The following is a 23,674-nucleotide window of genomic DNA, read 5'->3' as shown; positions in this document are numbered from 1 at the left end:
CACAAGTTCCTCAGACTGGCCTCAAACTTGAGGTCCTCCTGCCTTCCATCACTGCCCCAGTTGTAAATGATGATCTAAAGCAATGTCACTAAGTGAGAGGCAGGGAAGTATATTAGTTGGTAGGATGGCTAAATGATTGAGGAAAATATAATAATTTCTTTCACACCCACTAAACCTCACTCTCCTCTATCAAAGATTTTGTCTGTGATTGACTTCTCTTTCCCTTCATGCCTGTGTGTTCCTCCAACTATCTTTACATTGATCAGTGAATTCCTAAGTGTTAAAAGAAATGCTTCCAATCATTGCAAGGTAACCAATGTCAAAGGTACCACCACCAGATCCTTCTTATATTTGCCTTCCGTATGAGCCCTAAACCTCCTTGGTCTGATCACTAAGTGTTGGGTTGTCTTTGGCTGAGTCTCTTTTCTCTTCCCAAAGTGATGCCATCCACTTCCACCAACTTTAAATGCCATAAAGTGATGATTCGACATTCCCAGCCCTTCCCTCTCACTGGTCCTATGCCTGCTATTCACCTGCTTGCTGGACATCACTTGGCTGCTTACTGTGCACCTCAAACTTACCATGAAGGAAACCCCAGTGCTTGCTTTCTTCTCTCCAGGTCTCACCCTACAAACCTCCTCCTCCTCCTGCACCCTAATGGCATGCCAGTTGCTCAGGCCTGAATCCCAAGCACCTTTGATTTCTCCCAACCTCACCCGCCCCCCCAAAGGAGGCTTCATCACGAAGCTCATGAAGTCTACCCTTCAGGGTCCTTCCCTTGCTTAGGACCCACCCAAAGCCCTCCATGTAATTTTGTGTTCAGTTTTTTTTCATTTTTCTTAGAGACGGTCCTCAAATTGTGTAAGTTTCAGGTCTCACAAAATTTGGGTCTACCTCTGCATCCAGCTTGATTTTCAAAAGGAAACTAAAACTGACCATTTGGGGCACCATTATGGACCAAGCCACAGTCTCCCTGCAGAGCTTTGATGGACTTCTGATGCTCCTTCAGCTTCCTCACCTTCCGACCTCTGGTCTCTTTCCATGCAGCTGGCAGGATGACCTTTTAAAACTGTTTTTTTAGGTCATATGTCTTTCTTAAACCTCCAGTGACTTCTAGTTCCCATCAGGATAAGGCACATCACTGAGCAACCCCTAGGTGACCTGCCTCTGTTTACCTCCAAGCCCTCCCCTCCTTGCTCTCTGCCCTCCAACGACACCCCCTTTCCTTCCAGAAATGTGCCAGATTCACTTTTGCCTTCAAGCTTTTGTACTGTTTCCTCTGCTTTGGAGAAACTCTTCCATTTCTTGTCTCATTTTTCAACTCAGTTCTCACTATTCCTCAAAAGACTGTATCCCTAAAGTATCCCCCCACCCTACTCTAGTCATTCTGATCCCACTATCCTTCTCTTTCACTTATCATTAAATGAAATCATCGTCCTTTTGTTTATTATCTAACTTCTCTCCAAAGATTGCAGACTCACTGCAACCTAGCCTAGCAGTGCCTACCACAGAGAAGGTGCCTGTTAAATAGTCATCAAAAAGTCATCAAAGGTGCCTGTTAAAAAGTCATCATTTTAATGAAATGTTCATTAAAAAATACTAATGCAGCTCAATGTGGCATAAAACAGCACCACACATAGAGTGGATAATTGAGTATGAACTATTATAATGTCACTTTCTTCCTCTTGGACTATAGACTGCTAAAAGTCTGTCCTGTCAATATCTGCAAATTTGAGATGTGGATTGATGTCACAATTCTCTACCATCTATGTCATCATAATGCATAAGGCAAAATGGGCATGCCTTTGTGTCCAAACTGTAAGATATTTGCTATAAATAGCCAAGAGGTGGGAAGAAAAATAGGATAACTCATATCTGAATTGCCTAACCCCCTCTCCCCCAGTACTGGTCAGGAAGGCTCAGGGGTTCAAGGGTTATGAATGTTATCCATACACTCTCAGCCAAGTAAAAATACTGTGAAAGTAAGAAAAAAACCAGCAATTGAGAACTGCATTGATTTCCTTCAGCTCTACAAGGAAAAGCATTTTAAAAATAATAGCTGTATTGATATATAAATTACATATCATAAAGTTCATCCTTTAATGTGCACAATTGAGTTCTAGTGTATTGACAGTTGCACATCCATTATCACTATCACGTTTGAGGACATATTCATCGTCCCCCAAAAGAAACTCCACATTTGTTAGCAGTCTCTCCTTCCCTCCCCTTCTGTTCCCTACCCACCCTTCTCCATCCCCAGGCACACGCAACCACTAATTTTCTGTGTTTATGGCTTTGCTCATTCTGGACATTTCATGTATATGGAACAAAAAAAAAAATAACTGGTATTTATGGCCAACTTATTTCATTTAGTATAATGACTTTATTTATTTGCTCATTTATTTACTTTGGTACTAGGGATTTACCACTAGTCACATCCCCAGCCCTTTTTATTTTTTATTTTGAGATAGGGTCTCACTAAGTTGCTTAGGCTCTTGCTGAGACTGACCTCAAACTTGTGATCCTCCTGCCTCAGCCTTCTGAGTCACTGTGATTACAAGCATGCACCACAGTGCCCACCTAGTAGAATGATTCTAAGGTTCTTCCTTGTTATAGAATGTATCAGTAATTTATTTCCTTTTAATGCCACATAATATCTCATTGCATAGTTATAGCATATTTTGTTTACCCATTCATCAGTTGATTGGTTTAAACATTTCCACTTTCTGGCTTTTATGACTAATGTTGCTATGAACATTCATGTTAGGTTGTTGTGTAAATATGTTTTAATTTTGCTTGAGTGTTTATCTAGGAATGGAATTGCTAAATCATATGGTAACAATGCATAACTTTTTGAAGAACTGTCAGACTGTTTTCCAAACCAACTGCAAGATTTTTACATTCCCATAAGAAGGGGTCTGAAAGAGTATAAGGGTCTGAATTTCTCTACATTCTCACCAACACCTGTCATTGCCTTTTTTATCAAAGCTTTCTAATGGATATGCAGTAATATCTCATTGTGATTTTGATTTGCATTTCCCTAGTCATTAATAATGTTGAACAATTTTCATGTGTTTACTGGCCATAGGTATATTTTCTTTGCAGAAATGTTCATGCAATGTTTTGCCTACTTTTTTAACTGGGTTGTTGTTCAATGTAAAGAATTTTTCACACTTTCTGGATACAAGTCCCTTGGAAGATACAGGATTTGCATGTTTTACTCCCTTCTATTTCGTGTCTTCACTCTTTTTTGGTGGGAGGGGTACCAGGAATTGAACTCAGGGGCACTTGGCCACTGAGCCACATCTTCAGTCCTATTTCTGTATTTTATTTAGAGACAGGATCTCACTGAGTTGCTTGGCACCTTGCCATTGCTGGGGCTAACTTTGAACTCATGATCCTCCTGTCTCAGCCTCCAGAACTGCTGGGATTACAGGCATGTGTCACTGTGCTTCACTTGTCTTCACTTCTGATGGTTTTCTTACGAAGCATAAAAGTTTTTAATTTTGTGAAATCTAATTTAACTCTTTCTCTTTTGTCATTTTTGATTTTGTTTCATGTCTAAAAAAACTATTGCCTAATCCAAGACCATGAAGATTTAGTCCCATGTAGTCCTCTAAGAATTTCAAGGTTCTAGCTCTTATGTTTAAGTCTATGTCTCATTTTGAGGCTTTTTATAAGGTGTGAGGTAGGTATCTAGCTTCATTCTTTTGCATGTGGATATCCAGCTGTAACAGCAACATTTGTTGAAAAGACTATTTTTTCTACATAGAATGGCCTTGGCACCTGTTTAGTCAGGGTTCTCCAGAGAAACAGGAACAACAGGACATATATTTATAGATTTATTTTAAGCAATCGGTTCATATCATTATAGGAGCTAGCAAGGCCAAAACCTAGAAAGCAGGCCAGCAGGCGAGCAATCTAGACACTAAGGTAGTGGTCTTGAACTTGTAATCTTCAGGGCAGGCTAGCAGGTGAAAACCCAGGAAGAATTACTATTCTGTGATCTTGGGCATACTTGTTTCTTCCTCCAGAACCTCAGTTATTTCCTAGTTAGCCTTCCATTGATTGCCCACCTCATGGACGGTAATTGATTTTGCTTAACAACAACTAATTATAAATATTAAATCACATCCACAAATACCTTCATGGCAACATCTAGACCAATGCTTGACCAAACAACTGGGCACCACAAACTAGCCAAGTTGGAACATAAACTAACCTTCATGGCACCCTTGACAAAAATCAACTGAAGACACTTGAAAGGTTTATTTCTGTACCCTCCTTTCATTCCATTGACGTGTGACTATTCCTATACCAACACTACAGTGTCTTGATTATTGTAGCTCTGTTGTAAGCTCTGAGTTCAAGAAGTATGAATCTTCCAACTTTTTGATATTGTTTTGGTTATTCAGGCTCTTGCAATTCCATATGAATTTTAGGATCAGCTTGTACATATCTTAAAAAAAAGCAATTGGAATTTTGATACAGATTGCCTTGCATCAATTGAGAGAGTGGTATATTATCATCTTAATAATTTTCTATCTTCCAACTCATGTATAGGAAATGTGTTTCATTCAGATTTTATATACTTTCTTTCAATAATGTTATAAATTTAATGCATAAGTCCTACACTTCTTTTATAAATTTGTTTCTGCTTCATTCTTTTTTATGCTATTGAAAATGGAATTAGTTTTATTTCATTTTTTGATTGTTCATCTTGCTATTCTACCCAGGCCGGCCTTGAATTCATGATCCTGCCTCAGTCTCCCAAGTAGATAGGATTACAAGTGTATATCATAATGTCCAGTTCCACAGTCGATTTTTGTTATTGATCTTATATCCTGCAACCTGGCTGAATTAATTCTATTTGTTCTAAGTGTGTGTATCCCTTAGGAATTTTCTCTATATTAAATCATGCCACCTGTGAACAAACTTCCAGCACAATGAACATTCTTGTCTTATTATTGATTTCAGGGAGAAGGCATCCAGTTTTTCTCTAGCAAGTATGATGTTAGCTGTGAATTTGTCATAGATGGACTTTATGAGGTTGACACTGCTTCTCTTTATTACTAGTTAGTTGAGTGCTTATATCAGGAAAAAGTATTAGAGTATATGAAAGGCTTTTTCCACATCAGTTGAAATGATCATAAGTTTTTATACTTTATTCTATGACTATGGTGTCTTTCACTGATTTTCATGTTATGCCAATGTTACATTCCTGGGATAAATTCCACACATAAAATACAACATATAGAAAGGTTGATCATCCTTTTTATATGGTGTTAGACTCAGTTTGCTCATATTTTATTGAGAATTCTTATGACAACATTGCTAAATGTTCATAATTTGGTTCATAATTTTCTCGTGATGTCTGTCTAGTTTTGGTGTCATGGTCACACTGGCTACATAGAATGACTGTGTCTTCATGCTGCTTCTATTTCTTTTTGAGAAGTGTTGGTATTCATTCTTTAAATGTTTGATAGAGTTCACCAGTTTAGTCATCTGGTTCTAGACTTTTCTTTGGGTGGAGTTTTTTTTTAATTATTATTATTATTTTACTTGTCATAGGTTGAATCAGATTTTTCTACTTCTTCCTGAATAAGTCTTGAAAATTTGTGTCTTTCAAGAAATTTGTCCATTTCATCTAGGTTATCTAATTTGCTGGCATATAATTGTGAGCAGTATTCCTTTATCTTTCTTTTATGTCAGAAAGTGTGGTGATGATGTCCCTTCTTTCATTCTTTAGTATTTGAGTCTTAGCTCCCCCACCCTACCGCCATCATCAGTATAGTCAAAGGTTTTTCAATTTTGTTGACAAAATCTTTCAAAGAAACAATTTTGCATTGTTTTTTCTTTATTGTTTTTCTATTCCATATTTTATTTTTTTCTTTTCTAGTCTTTAGTATTTCTTTCTTTCTGTGTGTAGGTTTGGTATGCTTTTCTCATTATAGTTCCTAAGAAACTAAGTTAGGTGTTTACAGATCTAAATTTCCATATGAGCACAGATGTCACTACACCCCTTAAGTTTTAGTATTTATACTTTTGTTTTCATTCATCTCAAGGTATTTTCTAATTCCTCTTGTGATTTATTCTTTGACATATTTGCTATTTAGGAGTGTGCCTTGTAGTCTATACTTATTTGCAGATTTCTCAAATTTCCTTTTGTTTTTGATTTCTAATTTTATTCTATTGTGGTTACAGAACACACTTTCAGCCTTTTTAAATTCACTAAGATTTGTTTTATGGCCTAGCATATGGTCTATCCTGAAAAATGTTCCATATGTACTTGAGAAAAAAAATGTGTACTCTGCTGCTGTTGGGAGTGTCTTACATGCTTCTCTTGGGTTTAGTTGGCTCATACTGTTCCTCATGGCTTCCACTTATCATTAATCTGCCTGGCTAACCTAACAATTATTGAAAGTGAGGACTGAAGTCTCAAACTATTTTTTTTTAATTCTTTCTTTCTTAATCCTGTCAGGTTTTAATTTTGGGTCTCTGTTGTTAGTTGCATGTGTTTAAATTTGTTATATATTTCTGATTAATTGACCTTTTATCATAAAAATGTCCTCCTTTGTCTCCAATGATACTTTCTGTTTGGAAATCTATTTTGTCTGATGTTAATGTAGCCATTTTCAGTTGGTTCTCTTTTGGATACTGTTTACATGATGTGTCTTTTTCCATTCTTTCACTTTCAGTCTATTTGTGTTCTTATGAAAAAACATTTAAGTTCAAAGAAAAATCCCTCTGCTGAGTCTATTTTTGTTTCAGGTTTTAAAATGCAACAAATGATGTTTTATAAATCCACTGACAACATTTAAATGAAAACAATCAACATCAAGAAAATAAAAGATCTTTTTCTTTTCCTGTAACTCTTGACCAGTCCTAGATTTAATTTATACTTATTCTACAAGATAAAATTTGATCTGTTCTTAATTACCACCTTAAGGCCCACAATTCTGTTTGTCAAACCAACAGGTGAAGAAAATTCCTAAGCAAGGAACACTGCTCATAAACTACTGTACCATGTCTCCAAATCCCTAAGAATCAAGTTCAAAAACTGGAAGCAACAGAAAACACTGTAAGGTAATTGATTTCACTTTGTTGAAAACTTATTTCCTTAATCTAAATGTACAAATATGTAGGAAAGCCATGTGTACAGCTAGTTGTTTACTTTATTCTCTAGCATAGTACTGTCCATTCAAATAAACTGTGAGCCACAAATGCAAATCACATATATAATTTTAAAAATTAAAATTTCTAGTAGCCATATTTTAACAAGCAAAAATAAACAGGTAAAAATATCAACATGTTTAATAATATGGTTTATGAGTTAATATTATTAATATATTTTATTTAATTCAAATTATTATTTTTCCACATCTGACCAATATAAAATAATTATTAATTTCTTAAGTTTTTAAAATTTGGTATACATTTTACCATTGTACACTTAAAGCACATCTCATAGCCATATTTGCTAGTAGCTTCCATACTAAACAGTGCAGCTGTAGTATTTAAAGCTGGGAATGGACTTTAAGTGCTCTGTGATGAAAAAAATTCAAACTTGGAAATTATTTTTTTAACCATAATTATCATGTATCCCTATAACATCACTGCTTATATAATGGGAATATAAAAATGTGATCATTTTCCAGGCGCACACTTGTAATCCTAGCAACTCGGGAGGCTGGGACAAGTGAATCCCAAATTCAAAGCCAGCCTCAGGAACTTAGCAAGGACCTAAGCAACTTAGTGAGACCCAAAATAAAAAACAAATAGGGCTGGGGATTTGGCTCAGTGGTTACAAAAAAAAAAAAAAAAGGAGGGGGATAATCTATCAGGTAGATAGATGTGCAATCAGAATTAAATTTTTAAATTTTAGAGATTTCAATCTATATTAGTAATGACAGCTATCATTTAACATTTACTCTGGGCTAGGCACTATGCCACTGCTTTTCAAAGAGGAAACTAGGGCTGAGAAAGGTTAATTAACTTGGGCAAGATCACACAATATACATTGTTCCAACTACATCTTAATGTTAGAACTGCGGTGATTAGTAATATTATAGTGCATATTCCCATTTTATAGATGAGAAATTGAGGCAAGGTCACACAAATAGTAACAGATTGAAGATCCAAACCCATTAGGCTTAAGTTCAAGCCTCTTGATCTTCTACAATCTGAACTCCTTGAGAAATAAATAAACCTATTTTCCTGTGGGATAACTTTATACAATATCTGAGTGATAATAAATAATACTCTTGTAGAACAAACAGGATTCCCTCTGTGGGAAATGGGTTTGTTAAGTGCAATAAATTGTTGAAAGTTTCAGCATTACAAAATATTCCAAAATGGCAATCCTGCTGCTGAAAATAAGAGACCCACTTAGTAAGTTTTCTGGATACCAGAACTATTCTATTGTCAGGAAGCCCACTATTCAGTAGAAATTCCAGTTGGGGATCTCATTATTCGTTAACCTCATAAATCTTCCTCTTCCCTTTTGATTGAATGTTTACAATGTGAAAGTAGGACTTCGATGTCATTCCTCGATCTAGCAGTTGATGTAGTTACTAATACAAAATTGTTTTATTTCTAGCCTAATATAATTCCAAGTTCATGCTTTGCCTCATCAAAAAAAAAAAAAAAAGTGCCCCAATATAAGCATGGTGGCACACACCTGTAAGCCAGTGGCTGGGAAGGCAGAGGCAGGAGGACCACTAGGTTCAGTCAACCTGGGCAACTTGACAAGACACTGTCTCAAAAGTAAAAAGTAAAATGGGCTAGGGATGTAGCTCAGTAGTAGAGTACCCCTGGGTTCAATCCTCAGTACAAAAACCAACAAAAAACAAGCACACTTACTTTGACAAATCCACAAACTTAAGTTAGCATATCTAATATTTAGATATGTTGAAATATTTGAGAATTTTTCACTGTTACCCTAGTTATTGAAATGGTTTAGTATGTAATGCTTTAAATTTTAAGAAATTTGGGTGAGGAAAAAGCCTCCTTAGAATCCTAACATGCACATAATGGTTTGATTTTTGAAGAAATAATGTGACAGATGAAAGAAAAAAGAAACTTCAGATCTACAAATATAGGTCCGTAAACCTCCTGAAGAGAAGTTTTCAAAGCTAAAACACTGCTACAGATAAAACTTACTGAGGGAATTCTACTAATCAATTTGATTCCTTCATAAAAATCTTGGCTGGCTATCACAACTCCATGTGGATCCCAGAGCCTCATCCCAGATTCTGCACACAGTGGCCAGGAGGTGACACAAGGCCAAGTTTTAAAATCATCTAAGAGCAAATGTTTAAGAAGACTTTCAAAGAGCAGAAATAGCCAATAGGAAATTAAATTCCCTAAATACTGCGAGCTGCCAGGGGTGTAGAACTCCTCTCCATCTCACCCCACCTGGACCTCCTCACTAGGAATACAGTGTCCTTTTGAGGCAAAAGTGAATTGTTTCCTTCCACCATCACCCCTCAGCCCAATCAACAAATACACTGAACACAGCAGGGTCTCAGCAGAAGGAAGATGGTGTGACACCGATCTCGTGGCCCCTGGCAGCCCGGGCAGTGAGGGCAGCCTGGGCTTGTATGCACCTATGCAGAGAGCTGCCACTCAAACCAGGTGTCTGGGCCCCTGGGCACTGGTGGACTTCATTAATAGAGGTCAGCCCTACAAACCACTGCCTCTCTAGGGAGGGCAGTTTCTCAGTCATTGAAAGAACGGGACCCCAAACCAGGGAACAGTCAAGGCTCGCGGGGCGGGGGCGTGCGAGCTACGTGGACGTCCCCCGGCCTCCGCGGGCGGGAGGCTGGGCTGAGTAACCCCTCTTCCGGGCAAGCCCAGGGCGTGAGTCACTGGTGAGCACGCGGGAGGAAGGGGCGGCCTGAGTCATGGCCCCGGGGGAGACCGGAGGGTCTGACACAGGAGGCGTCGGAGAAGTGGGGGAGCTTTAAGGGGAGGTGTGCCTCGAAGGGCTCCCTTATCGGAGGGCCGCGGTTAGGAATCCTGGGGGCGGGGGACCCAGAGGGTAGAGCCCGTTCGCCGAGCTGCGGGAAGGGGCTGGGGGCAGACAGGGAGGAGGCCCGCCAGCCCGCGGCGCCGAAATCTCCCGCGCTCAGGAGCCGGCCCCTCCTCCCCAGCCGGGCCTCTGGCCCCTCGCCGCTGCCAGGCTTGCCCGCCGACTCCTCCCGCTTCCCACCCTGGCGACTCGATTCTGGTCGAGTCCGGGACCGGCTCTAGCCTCAGTCTCAGCTCCGGCCTTAGCCCCAGGAGGGAGGCTAAGCCGTCGGCCGCACCCCCACGGCTCAGCCGGCGGCCCGCCGCGCGCGGCCAGTGACGGCACTGCAGGGAGCGTGGCCAATCGGTGCGGCCCCCGAGGAGGCGGCCTCAGCCCCGCCCCCCGCCCCCCAGGCCAATGAGGCGCCGGCTCCAGCGGCCGCGGCGGGGTGAAAGGGCGCGAGGCCCCGCCCTGTCCTCCCCTTTCCCCTTTGCCCCGCCCTTTCCCGCCAGGCCCCCCAGCCCCGAGCCGCCTCTGGTGCCGGTCCCCGCGCTGGGCCCGCCCCCGCCCCTCCCGCCGGCCCGCCAGCGCGCCTCACGGCTCCTGTCTCCCCTCCCTCCTTCTCTTTCTCACGCCTAGCGCAATGGCGGCGGCCGCGGCGGAGCAGCAACAGTTCTACCTGCTCCTGGGAAACCTGCTCAGCCCCGACAATGTGGTCCGGAAACAGGCGGAGGTAAGCGAGGTCGCCGCCCCGGTCCCCGGGCCCCGGCCGGCGCGCCGCCCCTTCCCGGACGCCGGGCCTCGGCCACTCCGCGACGCCACGCAGGCCGGGCCGGCGAGCGGGCGGCGGCCGCAGCCCACGTGTGAGGCGGCCCGCGGCTCCCGCCGCGCCCCGGGCCCTTCCGGCCCTTGCAGCCGCGGCGCCGGCGCCGGTTGCCTCCCGCCGCCCCGCGCACACGTGCGGCCGCGCCTGACACGCCGCCTCCGCCCAGTGTGGAGCGGCCGCGCCTAGGGGGTGGGCCGCCGGCGGGCCGGGCCCGGCCGCAACTTGGCGGGCCGCCGCGCCCCGGCCTCCCGCTCTCCGGGTCCGCTCGGCGCCCAGCCCAGCCCCCGGGCCACCCGGACCCGCACCCCTCTCCTCTCCTGCCTTGCTCTGGCTCCCTCCCAGCCCTGCCTTCGCTCCCTCACTTCTTTCCATTCAGCCCCGGAATGTAGTCCGGTCAGGAGCCGCTGCCCCGTCCACGCAGCCCAGTCCTGAGAAGTTGCCTTCGGGGGTGCTTCCTGAGCGGCCCCTCCGTGCCCTGCGCGCCCGCAGACCGCTTTTCATTGATCTCTGGACATTGGCGGCCTCCTAAGTGGCATGCACGGGACTTCCGTTGTCCAACTGGGCCAACACCGTAGGTTGGAGTCTCCGTTTCATTAGTTCTAACCTGCACCTCTCTCCCTTCTCTCGGATATAGTTCAAGAGACATTATTTGAAATACACCTGCGGACTAGCAAGCAGTAAGACACGCTCGTTCCGTAGAAGACATTGTCAGTGTCCAGACCTGGGCTTGTAGGAGACACTTGGAGGAAAGGGAGAAACTTTCCAGTCGACCCTCAGACTTTATTTTTCGTGGAGTTCTTTGCAACCATGTGATTGAAGATTTTTATAAGATTCACGGAGGGATTTTTGAGATACTTTTACAGAGCCAAAACTTACTTTACATATAGATTAGGAAATTAAGGGAGGAGGGTCTTTATTTATTTTTACATATATGTGTGTGTGTGTGTGTGTGTGTGTGTGTGTGTATTCCCCCCCCCCCCAAACTGGCCTGAAGAGTTGAGAGTTGTCTTTTAAACAAACGGCAATGTTGTTAATATGTGCTTTGAATGGGGTAGGATTTACACATCATACTTAATGGTTTAGTAATAAGTGAAGTTAATATACTGGAAATTCAGTTTTGTATGGGAAAAAAAAAACAACACTTTAAAACTGTTAACTTTGTCCTAATAAATTTTTCATTGTGCATGTGAGATATGTTCAGGGTAAAAATTCAAACGACACAGATAGTTTTTAACCCATTCTTCAAGTGTGTTCTGGATCTTCCTTGAAAATGTGTGTTTACAAACATAGGTGTATACATTCATTTTTTTCTTGAATGGGCTTACAATACACACATTATTTTGCAGCTTGGATTTTCACCCATTGTATTTCATGTTACCACTGAAGAGTTTTTTTAAGCAGCTAGAGACTTCATTATATAGACAAGGTGTATTATCTATATAAACAGCCCCCTATGAATGGATAATTATGGTTTTTATGTTCTGTTCTTAATAATAGTGCTGTATGTGTGTTAACCTGTAAGCCTGTCTTTGCATACTTGGGGGGTGGGATTACTTTTAGAATACTTAAAAGTAGCATTTATATTCAGAAGTAATGTGCATATATTAGTTACATCAATTTTGCTCTCAAGATATGATGATCCTAAAAAATATGTTGATGCTTTCTACTAACTCCAGAGATGATTTTTCACCAAAGTAAATTCTTAATCCTAACCCATAATAGAAATTTCCATGTGTTACAAAGCAGAACAGCAGTGTAATTAGTAAGCTAGTTTAATTCTCCCTCTTTCCTCCACTTGCTTAAGTCTCTATTGTCAAGCCTAGTGGGGAATCTTTTTTCTATTGAACTAAATACCAGTGTCTGGTTCAGCTTGAATTCCAATTGGTGCCTGTTGTAAATCTTTTATCACTTACATCACTTTGGGGGTAGTTAACAGCATTCAGCACATTTTCTCATAAAGAACAATTGGAAGTACTGTTAGTCTCTGTATTGCTAGTGAAAACATCTAGATACTACATTTTTATTTTTTATTATTTTTTAATATCGTGAGAATATATTTGTGGAGTAAGTATTGAGATACAGAATTTTCTTAATTTGTCAAAAAAGTAAATGCTAGCAGCAAGCCTCTTAGTGTTATATAATTAGTACTAAGTTGGTCTGTGAATAGAGCTACTTAGGAAAGTATTTGAGAGAAATTGACTGCATACAAGGACATCTCAGTACCTGCCTCCGTTTTCTTTGCCTTATGAAATAAGCCTTTTATGAGTAATCTAAATAAAATTCAACATCAAATCTGATAAAGCAAATGTAGAAATATTTCCCTTGAAGTGAATTGGCTTGTACTTAGTAAATATCTTTGTAATTTACTTGGTTAAAATAAAAATACTTAGTTGGTACATACATTCCAATTTGTTGACTAAAATGATTTGTATTCAAATATAAGACCAAATACAATAAAAGATTTTATTGTTATATTTTGTTGAAGGGCTGCACAACATAAGTTTTGAAATTTCTCCTATTGTATAAGCGTTTTTTAGGCTTTATATTTTATTTCTACTTTTAAAATATCTGTAAGAAGCCAGGTACCATGGTGTATACCTGTAATCCCAGTGACCAGGAGGCTGAGGCAGGAGGATCTCAAATTCAAAGCCAGTATCAGCAATTTAGTGAGGCTGCTAGCAACTTAGCAAGATCCTGTCTCAAAAAGGGCTGGGATGTGGCTCACTGGTTAAACACCTCGGGTTTAATACCCAGTACCCCCCCACACACCAAAAAAAAAAAAAAAAAAAAACCTGCAAAGATTTTTCTTTTTAACTTTACAGAAAATGTTTCCCATACTTGAAGAAATTATTTGAATGTCTTCAAGTATTAAAATACAATAATTTGCCTGAATAAACAATTGACAAGTAGTTCCCAGTTGACAACAGTATTCATGACTGGACATTTTTATATAATGTTAGCTTAAGTATTTTATTAATTATATGCATGGGTTTTATATGACTCCTCATGATTATAATGTAGAAATTAATCATTCGGATTAAGGAGAATAATATTGAAAAATATGCCTGATTGTTGAGGGTCCAAGATGTTTTAAGAGGTAAAAGTAGTTTGTTCTTCTTCCATCTTCTCACACAAGGTAGGCTCATCATAAATATTTATGGAATGAGTGAGAAGAATACTTACAAGCATTTTTCCTTTGTGGGCAGAGAAGTAGGGAGATGAAATTTGGACTTTGTGGTAGAATCAAATGAAATTAAAATTTATTACCACACTGGTAACATTTACTGAACCGATCTAGATTAGTGCTAGGCACAGTCTTAGAAATATTCTTTATAGCAATTGCTCTATTCTGATGTACTAGAGATATACCATCTCTGCCCTTACAAAATTTGCCTATTTAGGCTGAGACTTTAAGGCTGTATGCAATGGTGAGAACCTCAGGAATTAGATGCCACTCATACATGCTAAACACTACCACCACAATCTAGTATGGAATTGTATTGAGTATTTGATGTCATGTTTATAAGTCTTTACTGGAATTGGCATAATCACATCAATATCCTTGTTCTACGTGAACAAGGATAGAGATACAGAGATCCTCAAAATTGTTAGCAGGTTTTCTGAAAGTGATTGATAGCTTAGTGAAGATTTTGTTTTTTAAAAACTATTTAGAAAACTGGAAATTTAAGCGTAAGCCATTTATTGCATTTACAGTGTATCTGGGGCTATGCCACATGCAACGAATTAAAAGAGATTTTTTATTTTACTGTAAGAGACTTTTTTTCTTTTTTGGTGGTGGTGGTGCTGAGGTGCTGAGGATTGAACCCAGGGCCTCATGCATGCTAGGCAAGAGCCATATCCCCAGCTCCCTGTGAGAGACTGTTTAAATGAAGATGTTTTACTGCTTTTCTAGTTGCTTTGGAAAAATTAATTGAAATATTTCATGTTACATATTCATTTTTGCAATCAGCTTTTGAATATCTTTGCATAAATTATCTCATTTTGGAATAAATAAATTCAGACCATCTTCTCAGCCATGAATGCTTTTTGGCACAGTTTTCAGCATTGTTTTAATCCTGTGTACTTTTAATTAGAGTAGAACTTGAGGTTATCAGAAGATCTTCCTTAGAGATAGGTTTGGGAAGTTTGAAAACCGTAGCACTGCATAAATAGAACTGTGCTGTTAAGTAGAGTGAACCTCCAGGGATGAAACTCAGAACCTTCAGTGCCAGAGATATTTAGGGTATGGTTGGCCTTAGAAGACCAGAGTTCTGTCTGTCATTTGTTATCTTTGATCTTGGCAAGTCATGTAAGGTATAAGCTTTGATTCTATCAATATCTCAGGGATGCCATCTACCACTTACAAGGTATGAGGTAACCCTGGATTTTAAGTAGCCTTGTTCATCTTGTTGCTTTTGTCCATAAAAGCCAGGTGATTATAAAAGTGCGATGTTAGAGAGCAGGCAAGGTCTTTGATCTTAGATGGCTAAAAAAAATTTGTTAACTACATTAGACCCTTAAAGGAAATAGAATGAGAATGGATGATATTTATTATTTACGTACTAAGAAGATTTTTAAGGGGAAATATTCCAAATATTCTTAAATTGATTTCCAAGTAGTTGATTTCTAACCCCCCTAGTGTTAGAATTTTTGAACACAAACAAGAATCTATATTCCCTTCCCATATAGTTGGGACTTGTTTTTTGATCCATATTGACAATCTTCTAATTGATACCTGCTTCTTATTTAATTTCTTCTGATTTTATATTATTAACAAAGAGGAAATTATTCTGAGGCACAAAACTTTTTAATAGATCTAGAAATGTTATAAAAATCTCTTGACCAAATTTCTCTTAAATGTAACCATTTATTTATGTATATAATATAGTTTTAATGTAATCCTTGCTTGAAAGAAAACATAGCATAAAGAATTTGAACACTTTCCTTTCTTTGATTTGCTTAATCTGAGGTATATATCTGGTGCTGCTTAAGTAGTAGTGATTTAAACTAATTCTATATCATTTAGTCTAACAAATGTTTATAAGTCATTCCCCAGGATATAAGGTAATGTTAAGTTGAATACTTATTTTTCAGCAGAATACCTTAAATCATTTTCTACAGTATTTATACTCTCTAATGTATTAACCAGGGAGCCCAAGGTAAGAAAATATACAGACACCTTAGAAACATGTATAAGAAAGCTAGGTAGAAAAGAATATGTAAATGGATATCCTCTTTCATAACCTACTCAAAGTATATTTTCATGTCACAATAGAAATTGTTGACACTAGACCCAGATGGCTTATGCATGGGTGCTTCCCATTTCTCATTTCATTTCTGAGTTACAAACTTTTCTGACTTTATATTCTAACCTTTAATTTTTTTTTCCATGTAGGAAACCTATGAAAATATCCCAGGTCAGTCAAAGATCACGTTCCTCTTACAAGCCATCAGAAATACAACAGCTGCTGAGGAGGTACTATCTTAATATTTGAGAATATTAAATTCTTGCTAAACATTGATTAGGATGATTGTCAGGAGAGGATAATGAGAATTATTTATTATTATGTTTTACTTAAACTTTGAACTTTTTGGCTAAGAGCTACCTACAAATTGTGATGTGAGTTTTTAAAGTACTACCTATTGTATGAGCATTTCCTTTTTTCCAAATAAGATGATATGTCTAGGGTAGGTAAAATTTAATGGCTTTATAAATAATTAAGTTTTAAAATTGAAGTGATTTCTAATCTATAAAAATTCTTTTCATTGAAGCTTCATTCTAAAGGAGGATATTCATTCAATATTTTAATGTTACAAATATTTTGAAATATATATTTTATCCATAAAAATTTATGATTATAATCCTGTCTAGATGAATCTTTAGCAAGATGGTTTGGAACAGAGACACTTTCTAGAATCTTTTGAAATTATGGGGTTTTTTAAATTATTATGATTATTTTATTTTATTTTTTTAACAAGTTACCTAGTATGCTAAATTAATGTTTGCTTGAATTTTAAGTCTCCTTTTTCCTTATGATAAAACAGGGCTATTTAAGTATTAGGATTTTATAGTTTTCTTACTATTCTTCCTTTGCATTTAGTGTATTTGATTTTTTTCTTTATACAGGTAATACCCTGTAAGTATTGTCATTGACTATCGCTTTACTTTGAAAAAAAGGTGTTGAAGAACTCAACTCTAGAAAACTTATCTTGCCTATAAAGCATTGCATTTAGAGTTTATAGAATAAGATTTTGCCAAAAGTCACACTTTGTATGCTTATAGTAATATTTGATGGAAATGGAGTTGTACTTAAACTTTTATGTTTCACCTGATTTCTTCCACTCAGTTCACACTGGCAATTTCATATTGTCATAGCACTTAGAAAGCAGTATGACAATGCCCAAATTTTTCTTTAAATAGATGACAAATGGTGCTTCTTTACCTTAGTAACATATTTTTTATCTGTAACTCAAATGAATACCAGATATGAAGAAACATATAAAAAGTAAACATGTAGCGGTTAAACAAATGGCTGTTTTGATCATTGAGAGATTAATGCAAGTTATATTCCTAAACAAATTTTAAAGCCAAGAATAATATGAAAATTATTTCCTTTTTAAAACTTGCATTAAACTTTTTCTTAATCTTAATTTGATTTAGAACCAGATGAGGGGCTGGGGATGTGGCTCAAGCGGTAGCGCGCTCGCCTGGCATGCGTGCGGCCCGGGTTCGATCCTCAGCACCACATACAAACAAAGATGTTGTGTCCGCTGATAACTAAAAAAAATAAATAAATATTTAAAAATTCTCAAAAAAAAAAAAGATTTAGAACCAGATGATGAGTATTAATTAACTTCATTTGATTATGGCTTCATAGTCTTTAAAGGAGGTACAAGAATTAAACTTGATTTTTAACCCCATCTATGAGAATTTTAACTGCTTTGAATTCTTTCTAGAGCATATATTAAGTTTTTTAAGTTTGCTACCTACCATACATTGCACAACAAAAGGATTTCTTATTGAAAAGCACGAGAGAGACAACTGGAAGTTTTTATTTGTATAGCTTACCTTTTTTTGTTGGTCACAGTCCCAAAGTATAGTGATAATAAGCAGTAATGATCTGAAAAAAAATGAAAGCAGGAAAGATTTCGGTTTGATATTCTCAATGATTTATTGGTTTGATAGGATAATATTTATTTATTTTGGTGTCAGGGATTTGATTCAGGGACACTTTACCGCTGAGCCACATCCCCAGCCCATTTTTAAATTTTGATTTTGAGACAGGGTCTCACTTAAGTTGCTGAGGCTGATTTTCAACTTGAGATCCTTCTGCCTCAGCATCCTCAGGAATATCTTGCCTCTGAACTACATCCTTGCCTTTTTTTTTTTTTTTTTTTTTTTTTTTTGGAGAGAGGGTCTTGCTAAATTGCCCAATCAGGCCTTCTGTTTGCAATCTTCCATTTGATAATCTCGGGGAATGTTATATAGAAAACTCCAAACTTAAATATATTTCATAGGTCACAGTGGCACATGCATATAATCTCAGTGATTCAGGAGGCGGAGATAGGAGAATCTCGAACAAAGCTAGTCTCAGCAACTTAGCAAAGCAAAGAATCATAAAGATAAATGGATTTCATAGCAGATTTTCTAAAACCCTAATGAGAAAGAGTGGTTATATAACAAGATAGTCTGAAAGCCTAAAGCTAAGGTAGGAAAAATACTTCTGTTCTAGAATGAGAACCAGATAGAGAGTTAGGAAAGAGTTAGGGTTTACAGTTTAAGGTATTTCCCCTAAGTAATGTATTAAAAATGTGAATTATAGAGTTTATCACAGCAAAACTGTTCCTACTGAATTCTAATGTGCTTAGGAGTTTCTCTCACTTGTAAGTAAAATGGTTTGTGGTATGGCATTTTCTATACATACTAATGTGATTTGAAAGAGTTTTATTATATGTTTTACTTTTTAAAAAATAAAGATGCTTTGTGAATAAATTATAAAAGTAGGATAGTGAAATACATCAATGGTAGAGTGAATGTGTTGAAAATATTTTCTCTAGTAAGACATGAAGTTATAACACTGTTATCTATTTAAAGGCTAGACAAATGGCTGCTGTTCTCCTAAGACGTCTTTTGTCCTCTGCATTTGATGAAGTCTATCCAACTCTTCCATCAGATGTTCAGACTGCCATTAAGAGTGAACTACTGATGATTATTCAGATGGAAACACAGTCTAGCATGAGGAAAAAAATTTGTGACATTGCTGCAGAATTGGCCAGGAATTTAATAGGTGTGTATGCAAGTACATGTATAATTATGTTACAGAGAAAAAGGAATATTACCCCCTCCTTTTTTTTTTTTTTTTTTTTTTTCTCTATTGGAATCTTGGGGAAGAAGGTTCTCAGTACAAGTATGGTTTATTCTATTCAAAATGAATATGATTATAGATATTCAATTACAGCCAAAAATTATAGGTACTTATAAAATCTAGTCATAATACTTACCTATTGGTATTTAAAACATCCATATGGAAATATAGTTTTGTAATTTGCTTGAAAGTTGCCAATTATATTTTCCTCTTTAATCTGTGAAGTTTTGGAAGCACATGCTAACTCCTGGTATAAAGTACTTTGTAATTTAAGCTTACCAATTGGCAATAAGTTCAAGGCCAGTCTAGGCAACTTAATGAGACCCTGTCTCAAATTATGAAATTTTCAAAGGACCTATAAAATAATATTTTTTTAAAAAGACATTTTAAAAAGGGCTGGGGATGTAGCTCAGTGATAGAGAACTTGCCCTAGCATATACAAGGCCCTGAGTTCAATCACCAGAATTATTAAAGAAAATAATTAATTTTTTAAAACTTGCCCTTTGAAGTTGAAATCCATGAACTCCAGGGGCTTTTGCAACTATGTAAGTATAGTGATAACTCATATACATATGTACTACTATATTATGTGTGCATTCTAAGTACATGCTCTGTCACTAAGCTACACCCTTAACCCATACTTTTTTTTTTTTGGTATTGGGAATTGAATTTAGGGACACTCGACCACTAAGCCACATCCCCAAACATATTTTGTATTTTTCTTAGCGACAAGGTCTCACTGTTTCTTAGTGCTTCGCTGTTGCCGAGACTAGCTTTGAACTCGCAATCCTCCTGCCTTAGCCTCCCAAGCTGCTGGGATCATATGCATGTGCCACTGCACCCGGCTGCATACACTAATTTTGAATAGGGATTCATAGTTGTGATTGCAAGCAGAATTCATCTACGTGGCATTTTAATAATTAAGAGGATTACCTCATGAAATAGGGGTTACATAGGAGAATATTAGCCAGGCATGGTGGCGTACGCCCGTAATCCCAGCGGCTCAGGAAGTTGAGGCAGGAAGATCCAAAGTTCAAAGACATCCTCAGTAACTACTCTAAGCAGTCCAATGAGACCCTGTCTGTAAATAAAATGCAAAATAAGGCTGGGGATGTGGCTCAGTGGTTGAGTGCCCCTGAATTCAATCCCTAGAAACCACCGCCCCCCAAAAAAATATAACATTGTTGATTGTGCTTTGTGTACATTATGACACTAATTTTTTAATTTTGTCAAACAACTAGCAGATTATCATTTTTTCTGATATCTACAAATTTTTAGAAACCAGCAGGAAATATGTTTTGGATTTTTGTGGGGAATGTCCTGGGGATTAAACCCAGGAGTACTTTACCACCAAGCTATATCCCCAACCTGTTGCTAATTTGAGATAGGATCTAAGTTACTAAGGCTGACATCAAATTTGTGATCCTCCTGTCTCAGTCTCCCAAGTTACTAGAATTACTAGGAATGTGCCACTGATGCTGGCTCAGATTTTTATTTTTCAAGTAAATTAATTCAAAATCCACTGAACTTTAATTTGGAATATTTTTAAATAGAGTAGATAATTCATTTTTCAGGTTTTAAATGTGTGGTGCACAGGTTTATAGGTGACATTTCTTGTTCAAAATTATTTACTAATGGAAACATTTTCAAATAATTTTTTTAAAGCAAACATCTTTATCCACTTTAAGGTATAATCTTTTATGTTTTATGCTGAAGGGGCAGTTAAAAGGGTATTTTATTAAGGCTAAGGATATAACTCAGTGGTAAAAGAAGGCTTGCCTAGCATGCCTGAGGGTCTGGGAATGGGGTTTTTTATTTTACTGTCTGATCAAATATCACACTGACAATCAGCTTTTGGGAGGGGGGTATTACTGAGGATTGAACACAAGGGCACTCTAAACTGATACTGTAGCCCTAGCCTATTTTATTTTCATTTTGAAAAAGGGTCTCACTAAGTTGCCTGGACTGGCTTTAAACTTGTGATCCTGTTACCTTAGTGTCTTGAGTCACTGGGATTATAGGTATGCACCAAGGACCACCCCCCTCCACTTTTTTAGTATTATTATTATTTTAAGAAATGGGGTCTTGTTATATTGTTCGGGCTGACTTGAATCTCCTAGTCAACCCTTAAGGTTTTTGTGACAATATAACTAATGAGTCTCATAAGTGGCACAATAGCTTTTGTGGTTCTACTCATTTTTATTACAAAGTATCACAAAAATTTAGATTTTTAACTCTTGTTAAAAAGTAAACATTGATACTATCCTATAGCACTTTAAAACTACAAAAGTATGAACACCCTCTCTCAGTCCTGGGATTCTCAACTTAGTGAGACACCCCCATCTGAAAATAAAAAGGGCCAGGGATGTAACTCAGTGTCCCTGGTTGTTCAATCCCTGGTACCAAAAATGAATAAATAAATATAAAATGTTACTCTGTGCTTTTGTAACCCATATACAGAAATTATAAACCTAATATTTTATACCAAAAAAAAACCTTTAATATTAAATTAATCTTTGACCATTGTTATGGTTAAAGAACTCAATTTTATTGGCATTTTTAAAAATACAGAACAAGTGACCATACTATTACATATTTTGAATGCGGCTTATGAAATAAAGGGATTCATCAATATTTTGAAGTTTGGCTTCAAAATGGATTTTTTTTCCCTTTTAGATGAGGATGGCAACAACCAGTGGCCTGAAGGTTTGAAGTTCCTTTTCGATTCAGTAAGCTCTCAAAATATGGGACTGCGGGAAGCTGCCCTTCACATATTCTGGTATATCCATTGATCTTGTTTTATTTCTGTTATTGTCATTTTTAGCTTAATGTCATGAAAGTCCAAAACACATTTTAATTGATTGTTTTAGCTTAATTTTGGTTTGAGGACTTAGAATAAAAATTAGGTCTTCATATAAGCTTTGTATTTGAATTAAAAGCAACATTAGAGGTTGGGAATGAAGCTTTTCATTCACTCTGCAGTTTTCTTTTTTGTCTTAGGATCCCAGAATTTTTCTTGAATTGCTTTTTTCCCTTTATTTGGAGGTTAATACACTACCAATTGTAGCTTTTATAAAACCACTTTAATATTGGTATCTTGAAAAAGAAAATGAGAGTGCTAGTGAATTCCCAGTGTGTTTTCTGGGTCTTCTGTGATATTTTAACAAACTTCTGTGTGTGTGAATATGTGGTTTTAGAATTTGGTGATTATTTTTTGTCCTACAGTGTTCTCATAATTTTCTGCTGTTTAAAGTATGATTAGTGCCAGATACGGTGGTGCATGCCTGTAATCCCAACACATCAGGGGTTTGAGGCAGGAGGATCCCAAGTTCAAAGCCAGCCTTAGCAAAAGCAGGGCACTAAGCAACTCGGTGAGACCCAGTCTCTAAATAATATACAAAGTAGGACTGGATGTGGCTCAATCCACAGTACTGACCCCACCAAAATGACTAGTATATGTTAGATTTGTAACTTTCAGGTGAGCCATTACATGTATAGCTTTTAGTCATCATTTTCTACTTCAGTTGTCAAGTGTATATTATTTTGTATATTATTTAGAGAAGTTTGTTAAAATATCACAATGTTTTGCTTATTTAAGTAATTCAGATTATAGAAAGAATGAAAAGCATTCAATTGACTTGTTTACTACATTTAAAAGTAAAATAGATCTTGAATTCCCTGGTCACTAAGACTAGGAACAGATGGTCAGAAAGCATGATTACTATAGATACCATCTGAAACCGTTTGCTCTTGTCCCATCCTATGTTTCAGGTCAGTTTCCAGCTGCGACATAGTGGTAAAGATAAAGCATGGGCTGGAAATAGGCTGCTGAGTAATCTGTATACCCAGTTCAAGCTTTTGCTGTGTTTGCTTCCATTCACTCAACCCAGAAAGAGAATTCCTTAGAGCACGTGTATATATTTGGCCTAAACATTAATGCATGTTTTGAGCCAGGTGAACAGTTCATTAGAGATTCTTACTCACACTTTACAAGGATAAAATGTAATTTTAAAGAGTATTTTTGGATCATTTCTCAGGAACTTCCCTGGAATTTTTGGGAACCAGCAGCAGCACTATTTAGACGTCATCAAACGGATGTTAGTTCAGTGTATGCAAGATCAGGAACATCCATCGGTAAATGATTTCAATTCCATTACTTAACATCTAAGTTAATCCACCTTGTGAAATTATGTAGTAGAAGATTGTAAGTGCTAGTTTTACTGAAAATAATTTCATCCTGAGTTTAAAAAAAAAAAATCTTGACCTTGAATATATCAAAAAAGTTTCTCATGTTTGTCCTCTTTTACTCTCTTCATTTTAGATCAGGACATTATCTGCTAGAGCTACTGCTGCATTCATACTTGCAAATGAGCATAATGTTGCTCTGTTCAAACATTTTGCAGATTTGTTACCCGGATTCTTACAGGTAAAAAACAAATAGTATAGAATAAATAATAATTACATTCCATA

General features: G+C 37.7%; 1 protein-coding gene across 1 annotated transcript in view; it reads left to right on the top strand.

The window, feature by feature from the left end:
• The first annotated feature begins 10,505 nt into the window (after window positions 1-10,505).
• Window positions 10,506-23,674, top strand: part of IPO5 (importin 5) — a 47,057-nt gene continuing 33,888 nt past the window's right edge. The window contains exons 1-6 of the mRNA XM_081293376.1: window positions 10,506-10,745; window positions 16,234-16,314; window positions 18,934-19,126; window positions 21,881-21,983; window positions 23,242-23,338; window positions 23,526-23,630. Coding sequence (XP_081149502.1) covers window positions 10,656-10,745; window positions 16,234-16,314; window positions 18,934-19,126; window positions 21,881-21,983; window positions 23,242-23,338; window positions 23,526-23,630 — 669 coding nt within the window. The 5' untranslated portion in view covers window positions 10,506-10,655. The remainder of the gene's footprint in view (window positions 10,746-16,233; window positions 16,315-18,933; window positions 19,127-21,880; window positions 21,984-23,241; window positions 23,339-23,525; window positions 23,631-23,674) is intronic.

The sequence above is a fragment of the Spermophilus citellus genome, assembly GCF_964194105.1.
Source record: "Spermophilus citellus genome assembly, chromosome: 1".
Taxonomy (NCBI): Eukaryota; Metazoa; Chordata; class Mammalia; order Rodentia; family Sciuridae; genus Spermophilus; species Spermophilus citellus.
Note: the sequence above shows the minus strand (reverse complement) of the source record. Positions and strands in the feature narration are given on the sequence as shown.